The following is a 12,715-nucleotide window of genomic DNA, read 5'->3' as shown; positions in this document are numbered from 1 at the left end:
CGCAACTATGGTAAACAGCTGCCAACTTCTTTTTCCCCCGTAGAAGAAGAAGCCCTTCTTCTTCTACGGTAAGCAGCCGCTCCCCGTAGAAGAAGAAGAAGCGCGCGGTGCATGCTGGAATATATGAATGCGCGAGGCGTGCCGTTTTGATTTCCATTTGTTTGTTTATGTAAAGACCCCAAAATGGCTCTTATTAAGAGACACGCTTACGACGCAGAGTTTAAACTTAAGACGATCAGTCACGCAGTAGAACACGGGAATAGAGCAGCAGCGACACTGACTCGATTAATGGCGACTTCGACGAGACGGAGCCGGGCATGTTGGATGCAGTCGCCCAACTGTTTAATTCGGACACTGAAGAAGAAGAATTCGAGGGATTCGTGGATGAGGAATAACTTCATAAAATTAGCTTTACATGTCTATTTTGTGTGTTGTGTGACATTAACGTTTGAGCAACGTTGAGTTCTTGATATATTGTTATTGCTCTGCGATATTTCGAGTGTTACTATATTGTGATTGCACTAACGTTTGATTTACCGTAACAGTGTCACTGTTTTTTACGTGTTTGTTGAATCAGGGAAAAGTTCCCCTCCACTATGTGATATAAATGTTGCACTACATGTTATACCTTGCTGTTGTTAAAAGATAAACAAAACACCACATCACTGACGTTAGCTCGGGGAAAATAATAAAACAGCTGTTTATTCATTTTGGGAGTGAACAGAGTTGTCAGAACGCTGGTTTGTAATCTATTAATAAAGTTTGACTGACCTATCTGACTGTTTTGTTGACATTCCCTTTAGCGCAGCTCCATCTAATGGATGCATAGGTGCGCCTTATAATTCGGTGCGCCTTATATATTAACAAAGTTTTGAAATATGCCATTCATTGAAGGTGCGCCTTATAATCTGGTGCGCCTTATAGTGCGGAAAATACGGTATTTAGACAAAATAAAAACAATATAGTTTTGAGAAGCCAGAACAATAACAACCACATTCATTTTGGTCACAATAACTTTAGTTAGCCAATTAATTTTTTCTTTCGGTTGTGTATATTTGATGGTCCCCCACCCTCTACTTAACAAAAACAGAACTTATTGCATTGCTTTTGGCTGTGATTTTTATTCAAGTGCAACATTTAGCTAAAATAGAGTATACTTTATTTTGTATAATTGTTTGTTTTATTTAACTTGGATATTTAAATAAATAATAATGATGATGAATTTAAATGTTTACATTCCAATTACAATGATAAAAAAATAAGAGAAATACAAGTTTATTGCATTTGAAAAAGGGTATACTTGCAATTTTATTATGTATTATAATTATCATATCAGTGGTTAATTTGGTCTGAAAATACTGTTGACAATATCGTTTATCGGCAATCATTTGAAGGTCAATATATCGTAGAGCAAAATTTGTTATTGAGACAGGCCTAATCAGGTTAATTACCACATATACAATAGCTAAATGAAAAAAACATGCAAAATGAATGAAAAGTATCAGTCCCCAAAAGTATGTCCCCATGTCTCCCAGGAGAAACTTGATTGTAACCAGTGTTGAGAATAATCGTACCAAAGACTGGCGGATTAGAAGCAGCAAAACGAACTCACAGTTGACAGGAGCACAAGTGCGGTTCAGCGAGCAGGATCCTCCAGACAAGGTCCGAGTAAGTCCCGTCACCGTCCGCCTGGAATCGCCACATCCTTTAAGAGGCGGGACTCCTCTACCCAAAAGGTGCTGGGATAGCGTCCGCGGTCTGAAATGCCTCCAGCGGCAAGATTTAATGTTAAAAAGAATCCGGCCGAGGTCCGTGGCCATGGTGGAGGATGACAGTGATGGCTGGTGTGATGCTGAGGGGAAGGAGACGGGATGGGAAGTGCCGGTCATGTCCGAGGTATTGCTTTCTGAGGTACTAGAGTTGCGGAGTGGAGAGCATGGAAATGATGAGGTGAGCGATTCCGGTTCTGAGTCCAGGGTCTGGCAAATGCCGTCGAGGTCCGTGTGCGCCCGATCCAACAAAAATCTGGAACCAACACAAAAGAAAGAAAACATTAGGACTTTGGTTTGCCACTGGGACATTTCAGGTGTATTTTCTCTTGCACGTAATTAACCAGCATCAGGTACAATATTGAGTCATATATAAACCAGAAAGTGCTTCACCAAAATTATTGAAAAAAACTTGATTCACATTAACATGCAATATCCTTTCTACATTATCCAATTATAAAGAAGTAACCACAGAATCTATTTTACATGACTAATGTAGCTCTAACCAAAAAGACAAGCTGGCTATCATTCAATTATTAATTTAACTTAGTTATTACGTGCATGAATTTATTGTGGAGTAAGCGAGCATGGCACATTTCTTTACTAGGTGGACTTTTTTGTGTATTCCATTTTTATTGAAGTCCCCTAACAACTGTTCTTCCTGGACCTTCCGTGAAGAATGACAGAAAGACTAATGGAAGTTTCCTTAAAGCAGAAGAGAACAATAGTCTAACAATGAACTGTGATTTCTTTAAAACAAAATCATCCCAGAGAATTGCCATCTCAATTCTTTGCAAGAATCGTGCAGCCCCGAATATAAGACATCCCCATTTTTGACACTAACTGTTTTCATGAAAAAACATTCTTTATAAAAAAAAAGAATCTTCCATGTTTTGAAGATCAGATTTCATTATCATACTTTATTTTTTGCAAAGGCAGCATTCAAACTTATGGTTTGGTAAAGGGTTGCGCAATAGACGATATAAATTTGGCTGACGATAGAACTTTTAATACTATCGTTAAATCATGATAATGCATGTTGACACATTCTAGTTGTTTCCCGCAAAACTGACAGCAACAAGCTAATGGAAGCATCATCAATGCAATGTAGTACATGACAATGTACAACCCTCCACAGTACAAAGTCACTTCTAAGGCCCCGTTTACACAAAGGCCATGTCTACACTAAGTCGTTTAACCCCTTAAACAAATAATTATTTAGCCTAAGCCCCCGTTTCAGCCACACTAAACCAGAATTTAAGGTTCCCCTCCTCGGACAAATTTTTACTGACTTACCCGTGTAATTCTTGAATCTCCGGCACTTAGCTTTGCATGGACTCATTGATCGTCTACAAAGTGAGTTCGGAGAGGAAGTGACGCCAGAAAGACCCCGCCCACACAGGAAGTGATGCCAGAAAGACCGCGCTCCACACAGGAAGAGACATCAGAAAGAATGCGCCATAGTAAGCTTCACAACAAAGATGGAGGCGGATCATCCAGACATGCCCGTGTTTCTCCTTCTTCTACATGTACAGGCACTTTTAGAAATCACAAATCAATACCTTAAGAGAAGGCATTGGGCGATTGTAGCTATTTCGGATACAACACTTCTCAGATGGCAATAGAACTTTCAAATGTCCGGGTCAGCTGTGAGTCTATTTACGGAAAAACTTGGTCCCTTCCTCCCGTGGATGTGATACAGGCAGTGTATGACTATAAATATTGCTTTATGGGTGTGACTGTGAAATGGCCAGGCAGCGTGCATGATGCCCGCAGCTTCGCTAACTCCGCTATTAGCGCGCAGCTGAAAGATGGAACCACCCCATCGTGTCCCAAACAACTGCTGTAAGATGAATATCCGGGCCCTTTTTTTATTTTATTTTGGGTGACGACATATCTCACGAAAGAATACCCCAATGGCGGAGTCAACCCACAACAACAATACTTTGGGTATTCTCTGTCTAGATTAATTGTTGTAAAATGTTCTTTATCGCATTGTCTACTTTCTCATGTCGATTAAAGATTTGATTAATTTATGTCTCAAGTGTGATTCACTACAATAGGGCTCCACAGCACAATGGATTCTAGTTCATTGAAATACCACAACACTGGACATTGTTCAAAGGAGATACATTTTAATTTAAAAACTTGCACAGCACACAAAATGTAAAATGCACAGCAAACGATTTGCAATATAGCTCTTTTAAACAACTTCACAGTGAAGTAAAGTCATCTACTGTGGAGATTGAAGCAAATGGAAGCTCAGGCGTTTTCTTTTCTTTTCTTTTCGCGAATGCGTACTAGGTCGTGTTGCGCCGGCGGATGGAGGGTGGCGGGGGTCTTAAACGGTGGCATTGTTGTGTGTGGACACGGATAAGGTTAGGTGTGATTTACCCTGGATAACCTTATCCGTCTTAGTGTAAACGGGGCCTAAGCCGGAAAATGTGCACGTCATAGTCACGTCCAGTGTTGCTTTATGTGCAAGTTCTTAAATGTAACTTATCTGAACAATATCCAGTGTTGTGGTATTTCAATTAACTAGAATCCAGTGTGCTGTGGGGCCCTATTGTAGTGAATCACACATGAGCCATCATAAATTAATCAAATCTTTATTAGACATGTAAACAATGTGACAAAGAACATTTTACAACAATCAAACTACGGCTCTAGATGTCTGGTCAGGACACTCCTCACTTTTTTGCCTTCACCTTCATTGTCCATTCGTTTTTGGTGACTTGATATACTCTGGACCGCGACGTTGAGGCCGCAACATACACGGCGGACAATAACTAAAACAGTCTCCTTTACCAGTCCAAATGCATTCGAAGTTTTCCACAGTCTTCCATCGTAGGCCAGGTAAAACAAAGCACACGCTACTTTTTTTAAATCACATCCACGGGAGCTCGAATTCTCGTTGACTCTCCTTCGACAAATTGACAAAGTTTTTGGCTAAGTGGAATCACAGCTGACCTCGACATTCCAAAGTTCTCTTGCCGCCTGAGAAGTGTTGTATCCCAAATAGCTACAATCGCTTTCTCTTAATGTATTCATGTGTGATTTCCACAAGCACGTCATTTCTGGATGACTCGCCTTCATATTTCCAGTAGTTAGCTCCGAGCTACCAAATCGCTTTATTATGAAGCTGGCTGTGGCGTGTTCTTTCTGACGTCACTTCCTGTGTGGGCGGGGTCTTTCTGGCGTCACTTCCTCTCCGAACTCACTTTGTAAACGATCAATGAGTCCATACAAAGCTAAGTGCCGGAGCTTCAAGAATTACACGGCCGACTTACCCGTGTAAAAATTTGTCCGAGGAGGGGAACCTTAAACAATGGTTTAGTGTGGCTGAAACGGGGCTTAGGCTAAATAATTATTCGTTTAAGGGGTTAAACGCCTTAGTGTAGACATTGCCTAAGTCAGCAAGGCTCGCCGCCATTACGGTAAGTAAACTATGTTTCTTACGAGTATCAGAGTACCATTATCACTGGAGGATGAGGAATAGCTAAACATGCTACACTACACACTGTAGGAGGGTCAGCTAACATGTGACCGCAAACAAGGGCTCTTAAATGTAAAAAAAAAGGTGGGCAAATCGATAGAAATATCGACAATAACGATACAAAGGTCGACACTACAGTGGCTGCACAGATATTTTTAGGATTAAAGAATATTGTCATTTTTGTTATTGTTTACAAACTCAGCAAATAAGTCTCTGGACACAGAAAGGCTTTAAGGACAAAATCCAAACTATTCAAATCAGAGCCAATAGTAGGAAATGATTTAAATATTTAATTGATATTGTTAAACCGCCATCCTGTGTTTTTGTCTCATAATTGTGATCAAAAATGGAATCATTCAATGATGTTGAACAATATCATCTAATGTATGTATCTAATGTAACATTATCTAATGTAAAGTATCCAAACAGAAGGATAAGTACTTATTACATTTTAATATACACTACCGTTCAAAAGTTTGGGGTCACCCAAACAATTTTGTAGAATAGCCTTCATTTCTAAGAACAAGAATAGACTGTCGAGTTTCAGATGAAAGTTCTCTTTTTCTGGCCATTTTGAGCGTTTAATTGACCCCACAAATGTGATGCTCCAGAAACTCAATCTGCTCAAAGGAAGGTCAGTTTTGTAGCTTCTGTAACGAGCTAAAGATTAAGATTAAAGTACCAATGATTGTCACACACACTGTTTTCAGATGTGTGAACATGATTGCACAAGGGTTTTCTAATCATCAATTAGCCTTCTGAGCCAATGAGCAAACACATTGTACCATTAGAACACTGGAGTGATAGTTGCTGGAAATGGGCCTCTATACACCTATGTAGATATTGCACCAAAAACCAGACATTTGCAGCTAGAATAGTCATTTACCACATTAGCAATGTATAGAGTGTATTTCTTTAAAGTTAAGACTAGTTTAAAGTTATCTTCATTGAAAAGTACAGTGCTTTTCCTTCAAAAATAAGGACTTTTCAATGTGACCCCAAACTTTTGAACGGTAGTGTATGTACAGACGTACATGTTACAACAGAAAATAGCCAGATATTAACAGTGAATTAGCAAGTGAGTAATAGTTTTGAGAAAATAATACTACTGGAAATCATGCCATATGTTACTGCATATGTCAGCAGCTAAATTAAGGGCCTTTGTAACCCGTTATGAAATGCTTCTATTTTCATATATACAGCAAATAATATATCATGATGTATGTACGTTATGTGGGCTGCAATATAGCCAATCCCTAGTTAGGTACTGTGGTCTGTGGTCAAAGTCATGGAACCAAACTTGATTTGACAATATGTTGGTTATTTCTATACTGTGCTATTTTTATATCAGCTCAAAAAAAATTAATAAAATCTTGTAAAACATTTTTAAAGAGCGTCGTTGCCACAAGCCACCCACCAGTGTGCTCGTCTGCAAAGAGTGATCTTTGAACACAACACAAACCAAAGACTTTGGACCACAACAACCACAAAGAAACATGTTCTCCCAACCAGTGCTTCTCAATTATTTTCTGTTACGCCCCCCGCACTCTCCACAGCGACTGTTAATAGCATCATTTGTCAAAAAAATTGTTAGAAGTACACCTCTACATAACATTGTTCCCTTATTAACCTTGAAGAAAACAACACCGGCCTTTCCTCGTCTCTCACCATCGTCACAGTGAAGCCAAGTGCTACTACATAAGCTTCGTCATTCTCGTATGGCAAAAAAAGCATGTTCCGAGGTCACACGGGCCCCCCAGGGCATTGCACAAGGCCCCACTATTTGAAAATGACTGTCCTAACTAATTAGCATAAAATCTGGGCTATAAGCCTCTACTTTTTTCCTACACTTTGAACCCCGCGGCTTATACGAAGACAGAGCGGCTATATTTTGGATTTTTCTTCACTGACGGCTATAATAAAAATAATTTAAAAAAACAAGCAAAAACACTGAAAGAGTGTTTAATTTTCATCTTCTGGACGAATTTGCTTACTGCAGGTGATGCAGTATCCTTCTATTTCAGAGTAGTGCTTTTAACAGGAAGCAGTGACGTTTAGTCTTCCAGCTGTCCCTAGCATTTCTACTCGCATGGATTCATCACTCCTAGCAACGTTTGTAAGTTACAATATAACTAAAACGGTTTATACTTACTAAACCATCCCATGTGTGATGTCTGTAGGAATATTTTCATACATATTTCTACATGCTTTCATAATGTAAAGACCCTAGCGTCATTAGCGTTAGCTAACATGCTAACACATTTATGAAGGTCTGTTAGCTTTATTAACTTACAGCGGCATTCTTTTTGTATTGTTTCAGTTTCACAAATTCCTCAGTAAACTCACCAAGACATCACCGTGGAGTTATTGAGTCTGTTTAGCTGATTGGAGAGCCAGATTCTGTAGCTAGTGGGAGCTAGGTTCCGTTTTGTTTGATCAGCCGTTTTACTGCCACCGTTTGGAAACAATTAAGGTATGTACATAAACATTTACAGAATCTTACAGTGTAAATAACTCATTTCGCAAAATATTAATCTCCGGCTATTTTGTTTGGTTACACATGGAAAAATATTAATTCTTCTAAAATGTAGTGGGTGCGGCTTATATCTCTCTGCGTACTTTGCTGCAACATGAAGTGGACTGCTGCTTTTTTATAATTTACTCGTCTGACTAATTGGTGTGGCAGTGGACAAACCAGCAGGACGTGTTGGCTTGAAGCCACAATGCTAACCAAGGTGGGAATGTGTTTAACATGTTAGCAAGCAAGTTGATCTTCATATTTGCCAAAAGATGCTTGGTAAGGAGCCAGCCAGAGCTCAACAACCAACAGAGCACGTGTCTTTGCTCATTTAGCATCAAATATGATAGTTTTCCCTCAAATAAACACCTTAAAGGATATCAACACATCTTAAATAAATGAAAAAGAATCACATGTTAAAAAAAAAAACAGGTCTTTACTAACCTGCCACCTCTGCCCATGCGGCGTCTAGCCAGACTGATGCAGCGCTGTGGCGTGCTAAGGGAGGTCAGACAGTAGCGGAAGCGTGGGTGACCCAGCCCGCCTTCCAATGGGCTTACCCACGGCCAGCTGCCACTCTGGCCTGGATTGGACTGTAGGATTGAAGCGGGAAAAAAAAAAAAAAAAGACATCAGGTAGAGCTCTCTGGACTGTAAAAATAGAAGCGGGGGAGAGAGAGAGCGAGCACTCACGGCGTAGTAATGACAGCCGGCTTTCCTCCTAAACGCATAGCAGCCATCTGGATCGCTCTCTTCCTCTGCCTCGGAGGAACCTGAATTAATCTAGGACGTGAAAAAGTAACACTTGAGCACACAAAGAGCTGAGCAAGCCAAATGTTGATTACTGCATGGCGACTGAGTGCTTGTTGTGTTATTTACCTGTGAGAAGGGTTCATCGTCAGAGCTCGGGAAGTCATACTGGTTGAGGTCTTTGAGATTAAACACAGAAGGTCCTGTGTGATGGGGTGCCAACAGAGGGGGGATCTTGGGTTTCTTTTCGTATTTCCTTTTGGTTCGCACCACCTCCGACTTGTCCTGCTGGGGGAGGGAAAGTGGAGAAGGAAGAGGAGGGGGCAGGTGATGAAATGTTTACCATGCATCTCAGAGATGGAAATGTTCTCTTTGCACAGGCAAGAAGTGACAACGAGGGGGCATTGATATGCAGATGGCGACACGTGCCAGATGCTACCGCCTAGCCAGATGGCGCAGCCAAACCCCCCACCCGCTGCCACCACTCACCCTTGCTTCCCCGTTGCGGGACAAACCCTCCCTGACTGAACACACTCCAACTGGGATTAGTCAGAGCCTTTTCAGCTGTTAGACGTGCCAGACAAAGAAAACAGAATGCGGAAAGACTCTACAGTGAAGGAGCAAATCAATATGCTGACTGACGGTAGAAAAAAAAGCAAGTAAAACACAAAAGCTAAAAGAGGAGGGGTTTAAAAAAAGTGAGGGGTGGGGAGTTGTTGGTCACGAGAGCCAATTAAGTCATAATGGGGACCGATGACACCACAGCAAAAATAATGCTTTGTAATGAGGCGTTATAAAACCAACGGTCTCCAGGCTTGCTATTTGAGGTCCACACACCTTCTTGTAGTCCTTCAAGTCCAAGTGGTCTTGGTGTCGATACTGGTTGGCACTAGGAATGATGGGGATGGTGTAGACGGGCTTGACCAGAGCCTGCTGGGCCAGCGCCTCTGCCATCACCTCGCTGCCAAGGTCGGGCATTGTGTTTCTGTTGGGAGAAATAAAAAGGTGTTTACTGACGGTGTCATGAACGGTGCAGTTATAACGAGGACCACAATCACATGACTCTGAGGGAGAATCTCAAGCACAGTAATGTTGATTGTCAAAACATCTGAGGTTTACACTAGTGGCTCGGTACTCTAATCAGGGCCAACCCCCTCCTCCCCCCAAAAAAAGAGATACGTTGGTGCAACTCGCTTAGCGTTTACACTGAGAATTTTGTCATGAGACCAAAAGCTGTGCATTTAGGAACACATGCATTAACTAAGGACTACGTGACTCAAATTATTCCAAACCAAAATTCTCCCTGCTGGGCTGAATATGTAGGTTACACACTTGCCACCCTTAAAGACATTTAATGAGTACTCCAAAGTACTCATTTTGCAATTTTTGGAGGGTATTGGGTGGGTTTTTCTACAATGGGTCACAAGGCAATTAAAGAAACATTTCGGACAGCCCTGCTTTTATAGCTCTCGGTCAGGGTTGAGCTCTAAGCAACCACGACTCTTGTTGTCAATTTAAATTGTTAGCTTCCCTTTGTTGCTAGCCAACAATGGCAATTAAAAGAGAGACCATGGAGTGTTATTGCAGCTGCAACTAATCAATGGGTTTGTGTTAGGTTTACTGCAAATGTTAATTAACATTTTTTTAGGAGAAGTCGTTCCAGGAGCCAGGCGATCCACCCATATACACACAGGAAAGAATGTTTTACAAACCAACCAATCACAGCCTTTACGGTCTGTGAGGTTAGATTCTTTTGGAGGTGCACATCACGCTATGCAAGAGGGTTTGCAGAAGAAGGAGCAAGACATTGTAGCCGGTGTGTGAACCTGAAACCGGCGAAATGCAACAATGTGTATTCAAGGGTCAAAAGGCCTGCATAGTAGGAGGGAGGGCAGAGAAAAAGCACTTGTACACATGTATCATTTCTGCATGCTTTTTACTGTCATTTCAACACTGTTGTGCCCAAACCACATCATAGTTCACTCACAAGCTGACCGAGACTCATCTCAACCCTGTTTGGTGATTGCAGTTAGGCCTGACCAAAATAACCGCAATAGCAGAACAAACATAGGGATGATACTCGAAACCGGTTTTCCCGGTTGTTTGATAAGAAAAGAACCGAGTCCTCGGACTCGAATCCCTTTTTGAGAACCGGTACCCGTTATCGAGACCACTATAGTAAAGGAAAAGAGTTGATTCTTTATACGAATCCCGTCCCGACCAGAAATGCTCCGTGGGACATCACAATAAATGACGTCACGTAGCTCAGTCATTAGGCGCAGATAGCGAAAGCAGGAAAACAATGGACGGGAAAAAGCACTCCAAGGTGTAATAAAGTTCAAAACAAAAGCTATAATCCATCGAATAACTTTACTGAGAGATTTTAGCAGGGTAAAACACATGACGAACACTTTTACGACCAACCGGAAACATAGCAACGCACCTCCTTTACGGCAGCTGTCGCAACGTTCTTAAAACAACCGCAGCACATACATATATATACAACATATCTCCCTTTTTTAACTTTTGTTTTTCTTTCCCTGTAAACAAAACAAAATCACACTGTTGATGTGTTGTCTGTCTAATTATAAATAATGCAGACGAGGCGTGTTGGCTGAGTTCTTGACGTTTACTTTCACAGCGTGGCAACATGCAACACTTTTCGGGGCTACCGCGCATGCTCGTAACTCCCGTTGCATGCTGGGTAGTGTAGTTGTTATATTCTCTAGCTCATAACATTTTTCCCCCATAAAGAAATAATGTTAACTCAATAAAGTGTATTTCTTTTTTTAGCTTTAACTTTTCATTTATTAGCATTGTAACCACATTTGCAAAGAACTTTTCTCTTCATAGAATGTTCTTTCAATAAAGAAATAACGTGCAAAAATGTCAAAGCATCATAACAAACAGTTATGTCAAATAGCAGCAGAAGTGCACTTTTTGGAGAGCTGTATTATTTTCAGTTTTGTGCCCAAGGGACTGATTTTATTTAACACTATATTATTATTTATACACCTATAGTGATCACAGAGACAGGTTGTTTTTGTGTTACTGTATATATTTGTTTCTCTGAAAAATCCCACTTAATATACTTTGGGTAACAACAGTCAATATTTATTTATTTTATTTTATTTTTTAGGTGGGTAACAGTCAATGTTTATTTATTTATTAGATTTTATTTTTTTATTATATAATAAAAGTGAGCTTTTGTTAAACCAAATATTGTGTGTTTTTTTTCCATATACAACAACCTATCTGGACTCGATAAGAGAATCGATAAGGAATCGGTTCGATAAGAGGATTCGATAATAGGCTCGAACTCGATAATTCCTTATCAAACATCATCCCTAAACAAACACACCACCAAGTTCCTCTTAAATCAACAATGACAATTGCAGACGCTGGACGCTTTCCAACCATATCTAAAAAGCAACAGGCACATGTGACAACCCTTGGCCTTAATAGCATGCATACAAAAACATAATTAATATTAATCACATTTATAATTGCTGAAGCACAATGGTTCTAAAACGCTTGAACACAAAGTAGAACTTGAAGATAATTAATCAAAAATCCAGCATCCGTGGAGACCAGCAGGTAATAAATAGCATTGAAACACTCAAGACTTTGTGCTCCTCGCTTTGCACCTGGCTCACTCAAAAATCTGCATAATATCATGGAGCAAACCACAGAAGTCACATCGAGAGAACAGACTGGGCTGACAGGGAGGAGGGGGATGTAAACGCTGGTGGACCAGCAGAGGATAACAAGAGGAAATTGAAATGTCACTACAAATCAAAAGGACTTCTCGGAGAGGGCTTCAATTTAAGCTGTCGGTGACAGCTCGTTTCGCAGGAAATTTGTTCTATTTGGATGTCGAGTTCGGAGGGATCACAAAGGCTCCACTCTTTGGGAGCGAGGAACAAGTCGGCGCCAAGGTTAGGAAATAAAAACAAGTCAAGAGGAGCACCTAAAAGACTCAGAAATAGTGAGATATCCCCAAGCCCATTTGCTCCACAAACTACTGACAATTCACCAAAATGAAACCACTGAAAGTCATCCTCCAAAACAAACCACCAAATAAAAGCTGCACGTAAAGAGCATCCATCCATCCATCCATTTACTACCGCTTATTCCCTTCGGGGTCACGGGGGGCGCTGGAGCCTATCTCAGCTACAATCGG

General features: G+C 40.7%; 1 protein-coding gene across 3 annotated transcripts in view; it reads right to left on the bottom strand.

The window, feature by feature from the left end:
* LOC133629863 (enhancer of polycomb homolog 1-like) overlaps positions 1-12,715 on the bottom strand; it is a 62,222-nt gene that overhangs the window by 21,595 nt on the left and 27,912 nt on the right. For 2 of the 3 annotated variants that reach the window (XM_062020908.1, XM_062020910.1), the window contains 5 exons: positions 9,370-9,517; positions 8,662-8,820; positions 8,476-8,565; positions 8,228-8,376; positions 1,613-2,025 (listed from right to left, as the gene is read on the bottom strand). In XM_062020908.1, coding sequence (XP_061876892.1) covers positions 1,613-2,025; positions 8,228-8,376; positions 8,476-8,565; positions 8,662-8,820; positions 9,370-9,517 — 959 coding nt within the window. The remainder of the gene's footprint in view (positions 1-1,612; positions 2,026-8,227; positions 8,377-8,475; positions 8,566-8,661; positions 8,821-9,369; positions 9,518-12,715) is intronic. The other variant, XM_062020909.1, reaches the window with a different exon arrangement.

Source organism: Entelurus aequoreus, linkage group LG15 (genome assembly GCF_033978785.1).
Source record: "Entelurus aequoreus isolate RoL-2023_Sb linkage group LG15, RoL_Eaeq_v1.1, whole genome shotgun sequence".
In the NCBI taxonomy this organism is placed as follows: Eukaryota; Metazoa; Chordata; class Actinopteri; order Syngnathiformes; family Syngnathidae; genus Entelurus; species Entelurus aequoreus.
Note: the sequence above shows the minus strand (reverse complement) of the source record. Positions and strands in the feature narration are given on the sequence as shown.